The sequence below is a fragment of the Podarcis liolepis genome (assembly GCF_965112155.1).
Source record: "Podarcis liolepis genome assembly, chromosome: 17".
Classification (NCBI taxonomy): Eukaryota; Metazoa; Chordata; class Lepidosauria; order Squamata; family Lacertidae; genus Podarcis; species Podarcis liolepis.
This window is the reverse complement of record NC_139571.1, coordinates 32,832,680-32,848,421: the sequence shown is the minus strand read 5'-3', so window position 1 is coordinate 32,848,421 and position 15,742 is coordinate 32,832,680. Positions and strand designations below refer to the sequence as shown.

The 15,742-nt window shown below is 39.4% G+C and overlaps 1 protein-coding gene across 16 annotated transcripts in view; it reads right to left on the bottom strand.

Annotated features, from left to right (window-relative positions):
* The window catches only part of NRG1 (neuregulin 1), a 493,798-nt gene that overhangs the window by 106,676 nt on the left and 371,380 nt on the right, over nucleotides 1-15,742 (bottom strand). For 13 of the 16 annotated variants that reach the window (XM_083481457.1, XM_083481455.1, XM_083481459.1 and 10 more), the window contains 2 exons: nucleotides 15,422-15,472; nucleotides 13,625-13,675 (listed from right to left, as the gene is read on the bottom strand). The exons of 2 other annotated variants lie outside the window; for them this stretch is intronic. In XM_083481457.1, the coding sequence (XP_083337583.1) occupies nucleotides 13,625-13,675; nucleotides 15,422-15,472 (102 nt within the window). The remainder of the gene's footprint in view (nucleotides 1-13,624; nucleotides 13,676-15,421; nucleotides 15,473-15,742) is intronic. One more of the 16 variants, XM_083481458.1, reaches the window with a different exon arrangement.

Sequence of the window (15,742 nt, the reverse complement as noted above, 5' to 3'; positions counted from 1 at the left end):
ATTCTAGTCATGTAAAAACACCAGGCAGGCCCCACAAATAACCCAGAGATGCATTTTAAATAAAAGGACACATTATGTAAAAACACACTGATTCCTGGACTGTCAGCGGGCCGGATTTAGAAGGCAATTGGGCCGGATCTGGCCCCCGTGTCTTAGTTTGCCTCCCCATGCACAAGACGCTTAATATGGTAGCTACGTTTGTCTGCTGTAGAAGAGGTTGAGTAGAATTCTACTAAAAGCAATTCCATCTTCCAAAAAAATTTGTTTAAAAAGTGGGGAAGCCAACAAGCCTCAGTGCTCAGGTTTTTCTCCTTTATCTTATGGACTTTCACCTTTTATCCAAATTCTTATTAGCGGTGTACCATTAATAGCTGGTGGCACTTAACAAGTCATTATTTTTCCTTCTTGTCCATGTGAATCTGAGAACCATGGCAGGAAAAGCTGCAGTCTTCCCCTTGAATGATGGCTCTGTCTCTCCCATGTGGCCATTGATTACCAGCAACCTCTTTAGCTAGGCTCCGACAGCTGACATACACTTTCCATACAAATGCCCTTCAGTGTCTGTGGCGTACGGAACAAGAGTGCTGGAGGATAAGGAGATCCTTTATAATTCTTTGCACTAATCCTATTAGGGAAAAGGGCTGCTCACTAATGAAGCAAATATATTTTATGCAACTAGAAAAATAATAATAATCCACTATTTGCTTTATTACACATGTGAATCCCACCCAGCCTCCATTTTTCAAGGTTGCTGATGAATTCCAGAAAGGTAAGTCATGTTAGTCTGATGTGGAAAGAACAAAAAGGCATCTTGTGCCCCCCCCCACTTTATCAGACCCCTTGAAGTGTTGCATTTTGTTGGCAGATTTACATATATTTATATATTCACAAATACAGGGGAAATATATCTAGAACAGCCATAAAAGGCAGTAAGAAGTCTGCAATCCCAAACAGAAACAATCTGTATTGATGGCTATGATTAAACTAGAATAAGGTCAAGTTGTATTTGTTCTACTGCTTTAAATGATCAACAATCCTTCTAACTCTTCTCATTATTGTATTACAGGACAACAAAGCAATAAAGAGACTCCTGTAGTACTTAAAGATTAGAATTTATTGTTGCTTTTGCTGCAGCAGTCTAACACAGCTACCTCTCTGGAATATAAAGAAAATGTTTTCATTGTTAAATCCATACAGCATCCAGCAAACAAGCGTCAAAGAAAATATATCACCCATTATACCAAAACTGGTTTCCAGTAATTTTTATATAGCAGAATCTTTATAGCAAAAACAGTTCATATTTTTTTTGCAATTTAGTCTCCATGGCCTGCTTGGATTTTTGCAATTTGGTTTACAGCAAAAGACCAACCTTCCCCCTGGTAATGCTTCAACTCCCTTTCTGGCTGCTATATCCTTGAATGCCTGTTAAATAGTCACATTTCAGATCTGGCACCAAGAACCAAAAATTAGAATGGAAAGGATTGCTGAGCTTTGAACAAGACTACTGCTATATTGCAGACTGCTCAGGACTGCAATACCTCAAGGACTGCCTCTTTCCATATGAACCTACCCGGACCCTGAGATCACCTTCTGTGGCCCTCCTTTGTGTGCCTCCTCCTTGAGAGGTCCGGAGGTTGGCAACACAAAAAGGGGCCTTCTCTGCAGTGGCTCCCCATCTGTGGAATGCTCTCCCCAGAGAAGTTCACCTGGCCCCTTCATTATACACCTATAGGCGGCAGGCAAGAACGTTCCTTTTTAACCAGGCCTTTGGTTGATTTGATAACATATGCCCTTTTAAAATGTGGGGTTTTGGGGAAGGTATTGAGTTTTTTTATTTTGATTATGCATTTTGTGGTTTTATATCTTGATTTTATTCTGTGAACCGCCCTGAGACCTCCAGGTATAGTGCGGTATATAAATTCAATGAATGAATGATGATGATAATAATAAAAATATTTATTTATTTATACCCCACCCATCTGGCTGGGTTTCCCCAGCCACTCTGGGCGGCTTCCAACAAAAGATTAAAATACATTAAAACATCAGTCATTAAAAACTTCCCTAAACAGGGCTGCCTTCAGCTGTCTTCTAAACGCCAGATAGTTATTTTATCTCCTTGACGTCTGATGGGAGGCAATTCTACAGGGTGGGCACCACTACCAAGAAGGCCCTCTGGCTGGTTCCCCATAACTTCGCATCTCACAGTGAGGAAACCGCCAAAAGGCCCTCAGAGCTGGACCTCAGTGGAGTGGAGACGCTCCTTCAGGTATACTGGAGTGAATGAATGAATGAATGAATGAGTGAGTGTGTAAGCATTGTGGGTTTATAAGACAAGTGTGTTAAATGGAAGCAAGGGAGTATTCCAGATTCAGGGGCCCTTTTACACACCATTAGGCACACCAAAATCATGGGGAAAGTCGTGGAGTAGCCCTGCATGAGTGTGTATATGTTGACAGACTATCAATTTCATTTTCTTCTATGGCCAGGCAAATGAATTATAAGTTTTGTAACAAACCAATGTCTATTTTGATCATCCAACAATTATTTACAGCTGAAAGATGAATTTAAACTTTGCCAACATTTCATTCCCCGACATAACCATATTACTCATGACCTTGTTATTTTAAAAAGTTTACCTATTTTTTGTGGGGTATTCAAGGATAACAATAGTCAATTTTTACACTTGATACTCTGATCATTTTATTTTCCTAGTGTATCATTAAATCCTTTGGGATGGGAACAATAAAACACATTATCTGTATAACTTAAAAATTTGTTGTTTACATACATATTACAATACACTTCTTTGAGATTTTCAGATATGAAGATCCAGGTGAGGAATAGCCTCCACCAGAAACACAGTAGTTTTACCACCATTTCATTGGCAGCATATTTTTCATCATGACAGCCAGATCCCAAGACGCAAGTTCCAAAATGGTAATTCAAAGTCAGGATTCTGAAGGGGTACATCAAGGACTTTTCAAAGAGGCATAGACTATTGCTAGAAAACATGCGAACAACTCTCTGCTATGAATTGTTCCCCCAAATAATAAAAACACTCCTGACGAACTGTTATTTTGCCAATAGCTCCATAAGTTCATAAGGCAAACCCTAGCTTTTATGGGCATTGTCTCTTAATATTCCCTCGCCCCCCGCTCATAGCCAAAGATTACCCTCATTTTAGAAGTAGAACTGTGGTCAGCAGGATTCTATTGCTATGCTTCCAGAATTAGGAAGGTTCACTGTAGTAAACTCTGAGTCAAAAATTAATATCCACAACAAACAACTACAGTGGTACCTCTGGTTATTTACTTAATTCGTTCCGGAGGTCCATTCTTAACCTGAAATCGTTGTTAACCTGAGGTACCACTTTAGCTAATGGGGCCTCCCGCTGCCGCCACTGCATGATTTCTGTTCTCATCCTGAGGTAAAGTTCTTAACCCAAGGTACTACTTCCGGGTTAGCAGAGTCTGTAACCCGAAGTGTTTGTAACCCGAGGTGTTTGTAACCTGAGGTACCTCTGTACTACCAAGATGCAGGCAGGCAGCATAAAAAGGGCAATCGGAAGAAGAAACATGCATGTGTTTAGATATGTATGTAGTCATTGAAGAAACACTGACATCACCAAAATATTCATAAATCACAGTGACTCAAAAGGCCACAACTTCCTTCCTGACAATCTAAACGAGCTTCTTGTGCCCACTCGCCATGCATTTTTAACAGACTGAAGATGCAAAACAATTATGAACTAGCAAGCTATGCTTAAGGATGAAATACAGCAGGGAAAGTATTATAAAAGTGAGGGGAAATCAGACATTACTGCCATTAAAAAAACAGAATAATTTTCCCTGCCTTGCATAAATCACAACCTTGCAAGCACCAGCTCTATAAATTACGTTTTTAAAAAACAAAGCAACCTGTCATCTGTTCCACAATTTCCAACATTTTAGAAATGCAAAGCACAGGAGGTAAATAATCTGCATCTAGTTTGGAAGCCAACTCAAACTAGTCACTTGAATGAGAGCATGTTAAGTACAAAGTGATATACTGAGACCCAAGAGCTGGAAGAGAAATCAGCAGCAGCTTGTATGAGGAAGCCCCATACTGAGAGGGACTCTAAACATTCTTATTGTCCATTTTCTGTTTTTCAAATATATTATAAAGATGAGAACTTTGGTTTGTAGATGCAGTACCAATGGAAACACACTTTGTTAGTAACACTTTCTGTATAGGAACTGGAATTCTATGACCATGCCACAGTTAAAAGTAATCAGAAGAACCACTCTGAAATCTACTCTTATGAGTGGACATTTTCACAGCAAATGTAAGAGATTCAAAATATTGTAGTAACAATCCTTCTCAAATCCCTGCACTGGTTTTCCATCATGCTATGATACATACAACTCAAGCTGCTTATTATCTTTAAATGTCTCCACTTACAGTGGTACCTCTGGTTACGTACTCAATTCGTTCCAGAGGTCCATTCTTAACCTGAAACTGTTCTCAACTTGAAGCACCACTTTAGCTAATGGGGGCCTCCTGCTGCCGCTGCGCTGCCGCTGCACGTTTTCTGTTCTCATCCTCAAGCAAAGTTCTTAACCTGAGGTAATATTTCTGGGTTAGCGGAGTCTGTAACCTGAAGTGTATGTAACCTGAAGCGTATGTAACACGAAGTACCACTGTATTTCCAACTACACCCCTCCAGTGAATTTCCTCCTCCAACTCTACCATCTACCATTACTGTAAAATCCAATGTATAAATAAGTAAATAAATAAAGTATGTAGCACTGCATAAATAAACATCTATAATGTGTACAAGTTGTTTCTTTATATTAAAAATATATATCTAGGATCACAATCCCATAATGCCCCCCCAAAGCAGATTGAAAATTCTTGAACAATTCCTATTGCCAACCAGCAGTCTCAGCTGCCAATCCCAGATATCTATTTTTCACACGCAGAAAATAGCTGATAGTGATCATTCCTTAATACCTTTTCAATTCTACCAGTTATATTTCATCATTATATATGCTTTTACTTAGACCTCTGTGACTGCAGCATCAGCTTCTTTCAGCTCCAATATTGTTCACACTTATCATTGTCCTTTTATCACTTGGACCTCCATTGGAGAGACCATACAACTAGCTGTGCTTTAATTGTTTTATCTCAAAAGGACAGTGCATATAAGACTATCCAACGAAACTGAATAACCCGGACCACAGCTATTATGCCAGCATGAAGTCCTTTATCTATTCTATGGAATTAAAAAATGAAAGCTCTGAGGTGACGGCATGTACAAATTGCTCCCAATTGTCAGGTTTTTCTACCCAAGGCCTTTTTTCCTTAGCTGCTCTGTTCTTCCCACACAGACCTTTCAGTAGGTGTTACTAAATATAACAATGACATGTTGCTAAGTGCATCTTCTGAACTTGAAAACAAAAGCCACATATTTTCACAAAACCCAAACAGTGCCCAAGTATCCCTGTGAACAAAGATGCCTCAGAAGAGTTGTAAGGCCTATTGACTTTAGCAATCTAGTTTATATCAGCAAAGCATAGGGAAATTTTGAACTAGATCACATTTTTATGGTATTTGTGGAGGGGCAGGTGATTTCCTTTTTTCAACGTCTATTGCCCATCCCGAACATTCGGAATGAACAAGATACCCTTCTAAATAGTTAAATAAAAGTTCAAGCTGAGTTAAAGCTGCTTCACACATTATCTTTTTAAGGTATTAATGCAATATGCTTTGTGTGCATACATAAAACTACAAAGTGTGAATGTGCCAAACTGATTTATAACCACAGATGTCACAGAAATAAATTTGTCAAGAATCAAGTATTAGTTGCAGCTCCCTCCTGAGCACATATTTGCTATCACATTATGTATGATAAAGTTCTCAGTGATAGGAGACATATTGATTTTAAGGGACAAGGGGCGCAAGGCCAGCTCTGTTGACATACTAGGCCAGTCAAATTGGATGGGAAAGCACAAAAAAGGAATTTCTCAAACTCAAAAAGCATGCCGTGTAGCAAATAAAAGAGTTGCAAGTTAGGAAGCCCTGGTTCAAATCTCATCTCAGTCACAAACTTACTGCGGCCTTGGGCAAGACTTGGCTCATCCTGCAATATGGGAATAATAATGGCCTATCTTTCATGTCTAGAACTACTGAGATAATGCGTGTGAAGAACTCTGATCAATTGAAAAGTGGTATAAATGTTAAGCATTTCATACACAGAAAATACCTGCCTTGGGATTAAAGGTAAAGGTAAAGTGACCCCTGACCATTAGGTTTAGTCATGGCCAACTCTGGGGTTGCGGCGCTCATCTCGCTTTATTGGCCAAGGGAGCCGGCGTAAAGCTTCTGGGTCGGCGGTTCGAATCCCCGCAACGGGGTGAGCTCCCATTGCTTGGTCCCAGCTTCTGCCAACATAGCAGTTCAAAAGCAAGTCAAAGTGCAAGGAGATAAATAGGTACCAATCCAGCGGGAAGATAAATGGTGTTTCCATGCACTGCTCTGGTTCGCCAGAAGCGGCTTAGTCATGCTGGTCACATGAGCCAGAAGTTGTACGCTGGCTCCCTAGAGTCGGTCACGACTGGACCTAATGGTCAGGGGTCCCTTTACCTTTACCTTTAAAAGTTGCACATTAAGCAATTTATTGTGTTTCCACTGCAGACTTATTGGATTCCAGAACTAGGAAGACACCACAGGCACTGGGATCTACAGTGGTACCTCGGCTTAAGGACTTAATTCGTTCTGGAGGTCCGTTCTTAACCTGAAACTGTTCTTAACCTGAGGGACCACTTTAGCTAATGGGGCCTCCCACTGCCGCTGTGCTGCCACCGCACGATTTCTGTTCTCATCCTGAAGCAAAGTTCTGAGGTACTATTTCTGGGTTAGTGGAGTCTGTAACCTGAAGCGTCTATAACCTGAGGTACAACTGTACACAGGAATTCCATATGGGTGATATTCAGTGCCCTTCAACTACCGTAGCTCTGCAATGGCTCCGATGTTGTTACCTGTTGTGCCTCTGTGTCTGGTCATGGTTGGAGATGCTTCCAGGGGAGAGTGACTCTTTGTCCCATTGCCAAAGCAGTCAGAACTGCCTCTGACATTGGCAAGGAGGGGAGAGGGAAGGACTCCAGGTGCTAATTACATCCTCATAGGCTTCAACCTCTTTAAGAGATGCTGAGTAGGCTTTTAACTGCAGGCTTTGAATCAACATGTGGCCCCTTTAGCTTTTGAGAAAATTTATCTTCTCCCTCCATGTTTCTCTCTTTTTAATATAATAGTAAATATTTCAAACAGAATCTCTGAAAAGTACAAAGCAATGAATTTTCCTTAATGGCTAATTTCAGCTGCAAATGGTCTATTTGTCTAAATTATATTTAAACAGGCAAGTCTTAATATGTTTTGAGATGTAGATAAACCAGATAAATATCAAGGAGTCTTAACCAAACAATATGCACTTGACTGATTCCTTACCGAAAGCTCAGTGGCTATAAACACGGACAGTAAAGTATATGCTCAAAGAAATATAAAAAGTTGGATAAGAGTAGCATTTCTGAACCCTAAAATAAACTATTATTTGAACTTGAATATATGAAGGACCTATTCCTGACTCTGTGTCTACAAGGTATCTATACTGATATTTGGTATGTATATTCTTGTCCTTCAGCACACTATCCAATTATGTACAAGTTAGGTGAATATTTGTTTAGGTTTTGAACCCATATTTTTTATGTCAAAGAAGGAACAAAGTGCTGATAGAGGTAGTAATGGAAAAACCCATACTATCTATTTTTTGTACCAAAATAGGTTTGGGCTGAAGGCAAATAGTCCAACCTGTTTCAGTACACTGCTGTTCCACAGAAGGCCACATGTAACATGCACCAGCTTCAATATATACAGATCTGATAAGCATTTTTGTATTTTGACAATTAGAAGGCTATTTGTTTTAGTTCTTTTCCAGAGATTCAGGAATGGTGTCCCTAGAAAAATAAACTCACTACTCAATGATTCCTGCAACACTTTCCAAGTACAGTACAAAGTTACCCATACTGAATGTTTAATCTTCAAAACTCTGTGAAATAGTACATTAGTCTGCTAGATATAGTGTCTTGCTCAAGACAAGCTATGTTATAGCTCCACTACTGGGGACAGTATGCCTCTGAATATCAATTGCTGGGAATTGCAAGTGGGCAGGGTGCTTTTGCAGGACTTTTGTCCTGCTTGTCCTTTCCATAGGCATTTGGTTAGGGGTGCATCAACACTTGCTTGAACAGAAGGCGGGACACTCTCATTGTTCATATCCCAATGCTGAGAGCTACTAAAGTGTGTCCAATAAAACTTGAAAACTCTACACGATTCTGCATATTAGAAACACCAACTTACAAAATTTGCTATGGCATGTGTAGGGCTGCTGCCCAAGTTAAATGCACTCACCTTCCATTGGGAGTACAGTGGTACCTTGGTTGTCAAACTTAATCATTTCCGGGAGTCCCTTTGACTCCTGGAACAGTTCGAAAACCAAGGTGTGGCTTCCGATTGGCTGCGGGAGCTTCCTGCACTCAATAGGAAGCCGCAGAAGCCACGTTGGACGTTCAGCTTCCAAAAAAGTTCACAAACCGGAAGACTCACTTCCGGGTTTGTGGTGTCCAGGAGCCAATTTGTTCGGGAACCAAGCTGTTTGACAACCAAGGTGCCACTGTATAGCCAATCACACATGGCTACCGTGATTATGGCCTTGGATTCAACTCCACCATTGCACTAAAAGTTTAAACTTATTTGTGTACATGTCTGATTTTAAAACAACTTGTGTTTAGAAAGCGCAGTTTATAGTTATTTTCTTGTGATGTTGAAGCAGTATGTTTCCGTGAATTCCTCCTTTAACATCACAAAATGACAGCATTTCCCTTTTGGGTGTAAAAGCAGCTAGTTAACTTTAAAACTCATGAAATCAAGCCACCAAGGCCCTAGGGTATAGGATTTCAGAACTACTTCTCCTTTACCAGCAAAATGCAAAAGAACTGGAGATTGCTAGAGATTTGTTCCAGGTCACTGCAACCCTGAACACACAAGAAAAACTGCATCTACTGCTTAACTAATCCAAAGACTTTTAAGGAAGAGCTCGGAAGTTATGTTTAATGAAAAACACAGTAAGTTTTGAACGTCAGCTATTTGTTCACTTGCAGGGGAAGTTCTATCCTGCAACAAGCAAGGAGGAAAAAGGCCCTGTGTTACTCAATTTTCTGCAATATACGTTGTACTTAAGTGGGTTCTTTTCTCAGAGGGATAGCCATGTTGGTTTGCTGCAGCAAAAAACAGAACCTGTGGCACCATAATGGGTACTGTCACTTTTCTTCACTCCAAACAAATCGCAGTATTGAAAAGCAATAATCTAGTCATTTGTAGTTATTGTGGAATTAATTAAAACCATATATGAATATTTTCACATTCTCTTGGACTCCCTAACAATTCAAAAGTAGTCAGTTACCATCCTAATCAATCTGCTGACTGGGGCTGGTTATAGCAAGCACATGACTCCCAGGTTACTGGTCTGTTTCCAGGCAAAATTCAAAGTGCTGGTTATGATCTATAAAGACCTCCACGGCCTAGGGCCAAGCAGTCAGTCAGTCAGTTTTATCGCACATAGCCAAAGGCTGCCGCAATGTACACAGAATCATTCAACAATTAAAAGAAAATATGCTGGGTTAATACAAAAAACAAAACATTTATATTATCAAGACATTACCTACTCTGAACAGAGCTTTAAAAGTACCTTAATACACAGGTTAAGACATTAAACAATAAAATTTATAGGCCAAAATCACCACATGGCCACTAATATATTAAAAAAATAATGTTAATTAATACAATGTGCAAGTATATTCGGAGTTTGGTGATAAAGATAGACTATAGCTTGATGCAGATAGGGTCAAATAAATTAATCTCCTTTAAAGTTGGTGGCTATATAATTTGCTCTAATTTTCCTAGTGGCGGTTGCAAAGAGTGCTACACGCCAGGTCACATACTTATCTATGTTTGTGAGGAGCTATAAAATCATGTCAGAGGGGTTACGGCTAGGAGACCTTGTCATTATACCGGTAGGTGCTAAAAATCGTCCAAGCAGTCTGAAAGACTGTATTCCCTCATACAAATATGCCTGGGTTTGAGATCTTCAGGGGAAGCTTTTATCTCCGTCCTGCCACCTTCACAGGTGCTTGATAGGGATGTGGAAAGAGGGCATTATCAATGGCTGTTCCCTGACTTTGGATCTCTCTTCCTAGAGAAGCCAGACTGGATCCCTCTTCTCTTTCCACCGGCAGGTGAAGACACTTTTGTTACAACAGGCTTTTGGGAAACTGACTGCTTTTAATGAATGGGCTGGGACTGTGCTGTTTTTTATTGCAATTATTGATATAGTTTTAATATATTTTATATATGTATATAGTTTTAATTCTCTCTATGCATAATTGTTTTTAAGGATTACTTTTTCTATGTTTTTAAGCAGTTTTTATTTTCATCTGTAAACTGCCTTGAGTCTTATTAGGGGGGGAAAGGCAGAGTATAAATAAATATTTAATAATAAATTAACTTCAATTAAAGCACTGGAGTGATACTGCATCAAATAAACACCTTTCTGCAAAATTAGATAATTATGGATTTTAAATATGTTTTCCAAAGCCCAAAGCAATTCCATAAAAATATTTTTAAAAAGAACTATGGAAAATTAGCTACTTAAACATGTTTTGCAAGAAGACTTAAATAGCCATGGTTCTTTGTTTTTGGTAAAGTTTCTTTAAAAGTGTCATATAGAAGCTTGCCTCTTATTTCCCCCCCCTAATGGTCTTATGGTAATTTTGTAACATTTGGTGCAAAGGTGTTATTAATATGTAATTTTCTAAAATAAGCTCCCATATTGTCATAGAAGGGAAAGGAAGTTACTTTGTTCTCATGGTGGCTGTTACAAGTTGTACGTAACTGTGAAATACCAATCAGCATGCAATGTTCTTGTGAAACTTTAAGAATAGTCTTTCTGCTCTCAGCCATGCTTACTTTGGTGGGAGGGGAAGAGACAAGCTGAAATCCATTAGGCATTTTCAGATAGTTGTGTTTAGAATGCGAAAATTAGTTTCTTAAGAGGCCAATTCCATTTCCCCCTGTTTTTTGGACATTTTTTTAAAAAATAACATCTTTGCAGTATGGCACACAAATGCAAATGTTGAGCTCATCAGTTTTAAAATGTGGACCCCAACGTATTTTTATCTTACATTAGCACAGAAGGATGAAATTTAGCTTGAACCTCAAAACGGCGTTGGATACCTTTGAAAATGCTAACTTCCTTATTGCTGTTGGTAGAGACTTATTTACTATATGCACCTAAAAATAAATATTGTGCGACCCAGTTAAAACCAGGAAACAATCCAATAGCTAGTATAATATGCAAGTGAAATCTTAATACTAACTTTAAGACATATTTCCCTCAATTCTCCTCATAGCAAGGTCAAAATGCTTTGGAAAAATTAGATATTTCACTTCTGCTGTAGTTACCAGTGTGAATTAAGGTCAGTTATATATAGTTCATCTGCAGTTTTGCACGGTAGGCTTTACAGAACACGGGAGCTGTCATAATGGATCAGTCCAATGGTCTATCTCATATAGAGCACTAGGTCTGGGCTATCGTTAAAAGAGGAATAATTAAGTAATTAGTGCTGGGAAGCAGAGATGAACTCCAGGCTCCCAAGATCACACTGGATCAGTCAAGTGCTGTTTAAAGTTGTCATGCCGATGGGCTATTAGAGTAGCCTCAGTGGGCAAAGATGGCCCTCTGAAGCGTTGCTTGAAAACAGCTACCATCCATGCCAGCAGGTGGAATATATTACACATTTCTGACATGTCAATCTCACTCTTACTCCAAGGAGTTCAGGGTCCATGGATGGTTTTCCCACTTTTTTATCGTCACACCCTCCATGTGAGTTGAGCATACCAAAATCACACCCCCAAGCACAACAGAACATCCTCATCCCGTGATAGAATGCCTGCAATACAATACAATACAATACAATACAATACAATACAATACAATACAATACAATACAATACAATACAATACAATACAATACAATACACCACCTGCCCCTACAAGGCAGGACTACCGGAATCTGAGATAAGGAACTTATACTCTTACTTCTGCTAAAATAAAATGGTGGTGTTTATACTGAACGTGCTGCATCACAACCTTTCCTCCAATATGTAGCATCCTTGTGCACTAACTTGACTGACCAAACCCCAAGAGTGCTCACTAAAGGTTCCTCATCATCCTGGAAAAAGGTTCTATCCGGGACCTGTTGTTGTTCAACATCTTTAAAAATGACCCGGATTAAGGAATTGAGAGGATGCTTATCAAATTTGCAGATGACATCATACCAGGAGGTGTAGCTAATGCCGCAGAATACAGAATCAGAATTCAAGGTAACATTAACAGATTGGAGAACTGGGCCCACACTAACAAAATGAATTTCAGTAGGAACAAATGTCAGGTTCTACACATAGGCAGGAAGCACCAGCTGTACAAATACAGCTGGACTGCCAGTAGTACATGTGAAAAGGACCTAGGGGTCTTGGTAGACCACAAGCTTAACATGAGTCAACAGCTTGATGTAGCAGCAAATAAAGCTAGCGCTGCATCAACAGACATATACAGTAGTGTCCACATCAAGGGAAGAGTACCACTCTATTCTGCCTTGGTCAGACCACGCCTGGAGTACTGTGTCCAATTCTGGGTACCACAATTTAAAAAGGATACTGACAAGTTGTGCTGAGGGCAACCAAGATGATAAAAGAGTCTGGAGAAGTTGCTTAGCCTGAGTAAGAGGAGTACATTTAGCCCGACTGAATCAGAGGGGACTAACAGGTGATATGATAGCCATATTCAAATATCTAAAGGGCTGTCACATGGAATTCAAGTTACGAGAAAGGATATTCCAACTAATCATCACAAAGAATTCTATGAGGGTAAGACCTGTTCGACAGTGGAACGGACTCCTTCGAAAGATGATGGACTCTCTTTCATCAGGAATTTTTAGGCAGAGGTTGGATGGCCATCTGTCATGGATGCTGTAGTTAAGATTCCTGTACTGCAGGGGGTTGGACTACCTAATCCATGGAGCCCCTTACAACTCTATGATTCTGTGTCAGAAAAACACCGCTCCACATTGTATGCAACACTTTCAGAGATGTCTCTTAGTGCACAACTTTTGCCTGCAGTCATCACATCCACCATTCTAACTTCCACAATCCATTTTGTAGCTTTAGAAGAATTATATTATTCCACTTCTGCCAAATCTTTGTAGAATGGAAGTCTGCCCATCCCTGCTGTAAGCAGGGGGAAAGACTAAAACATGCCAAGAAGGGGGGACAAGACCCCTCCTCTCAATGGCACACTTAGGTCTCCGTTGCTCTCTCCCTCTGAAACCTGGAGTCCAAACCTATTTCTAGAAAATCTCATTGTTGCTTATTGTTTTGGAAAACTTTTGCAGCCCTGAATATTTATTGTGTACTAACCGAACCAGAAAGAACGCATTGAATGAATTCATTAAGATTGCTATTAGTATGTACTTACAAGAAGATGTATTTGTTCCTTCAGTCGATGCTGGAATCTTGTCTATAAGTTCTGCAATACACAGAAGGCAATATGATAGATAATAGAGATGCTCCGCCTTCCTATTGGAGCCCACAGTGCATTCCCAGAAAAACCCAAAAGAAGGAAAAGCAGCTCTGGAAAGGAAGAATCTTGAAAAGCTGATTGATATTCCATATCTTCAAAAATGTGTGTGTGTGTGTGTGTGTGTGTGTGTGTGTGGAGAGTTGTTATCAGTTTGTTCTTGTATTTAGCATGTGGTTTGTTTGTTTGTTTTTTGTATTTCTATGTTGTGAAGCGCCCTGAGATCCAAGGATGAAAGGTGGTATATAAATTCAATATATAAGCAACAGAGAAAGCAATCTGATGATGTCCTAGGTACACTATGAATAACCCATTAAATAAATAAGCAAGCTCCATAGTCCTTGGCACAAAATAGGTAGAGCTTGGGAAATGTTTTCAGCTGTTTGTAACAGGCCACCCAGAAATTCAAGGGTTGAAAAGAATCACTTTGTTTTATTACATAAATTGGCAGAAAGTGCAAGAAATAAAACACTTCCTGGCTCATGACAATTGGACTTTCGGTTTCACAAGAAACAAATGCTATGTTTAGATGGTTCTACAAACAAAAAGTCTGTAACATGTAGCTCTTTTAAAAATATCCATGCTAGGACGGGAAGGCCAAACCAAGAGGCAAGTTTAAAGAAGCTTCAGATTAGCCAGTGTAACGTGCGGAAGTTTTAGAGTGAATAGTAACTCAACTTGAATTAGTTTAAAATGTAAAACACAAGAACTGATACAGACCAGCTGACAAATAATTAAAAAATGACTCTGAAGACTAGTTGAAATAAAGAGAACTAGGAAAGGAATCAGGATTGTTTAGGCTTCTGAAACTGTGTGGAAAATGACCATAGGACCGATTAAAAACGAGCCAAGAATAGGCTGAAGACAATTTCAAAATACACATTAATGTTGCGAAGGAATCCTTTTGCTCTAGTTCAGAAATGCTCCCATTTCATTCTATAGCCAGGCTCTGTTAAACAGAGGTGTCTCAGAAAACTGGAAGTCCTACGAAATTGACAATTCAGCAGAACAAGCAGCTGCATGCAGTATGCACATTAAGTACAGGTACTTATCAGGGAGGTGGAACTCAATCTTGTAACATCATAAAGAAAAGTTAATAGAAAACCTGAATGTGCCCCCCATTATAAATACCCTGAGAATCATCCCAAGGAAGGCAGATCTAAAATGCTTCCACTAATATAATATTTTATAAAGCATGCATGTTCCTAGAAGGGAAGCATATGCGATATTAACTATAGAAGCAAAAGACCTATTCTGAGATTGCTTTTTCACAACTTCCAAAAGCACTAAAATTCAGCACTGCCATGCTACAAGAAGGCACATGCAACAGCAGAAGAAATTAGATGCATCTACATACTGGGCCAAATAAGAAAGATGCCATTATTAAGGAAGAAGAAAGGATGAACACCTAGCAGGTTCCAAGTTATAAACAGTGATCTCTAGAGCCCTACTGTAAGGGACTGGCTGTTGCAATGGGCAACCCAAGACCACATTTAAAGATGATGGTGGCACTAAACTCCAGCTGAGGTATCACTACTGTATTAAACAAAGTCAGAGATATAGACCCAGGAAATCATATTGATTCCTTTTTTCTCCCACATGCTGAAGATCCAGTAAGGTAAACTGTAAAGATGTAGAGAAAGGCTGAGCCTGTAGAATTTGCTTCAAGGAGGCAAACATTTCAACTTGACTTACGTGAGGATGTGTTTGATGCTTTTGTCAAAACTGGTATCATGTTGGTGGGTTCTGCAAAACAAAACAAAAATGAGAAGCAGTTACACATGCCAGGGCATTGCCATGTGTAAAAGGTTGTGTCCTGATGAAACTTGCAGGGAAAGCAAAGTCAAATTCTAATATAACCCAAAACGTCTAATATAAATGTTTTTTTGAGAAACAGGGAAGAAATGAAGACCTAGTTCTTCTTAGGACAGTGAGTGAGGTTTGGTTTCTTGCAACTCTTCATTTGCCTTAAGAAAATTACACCTTATAAGTGGATGGATCAGAACAAGTATCATA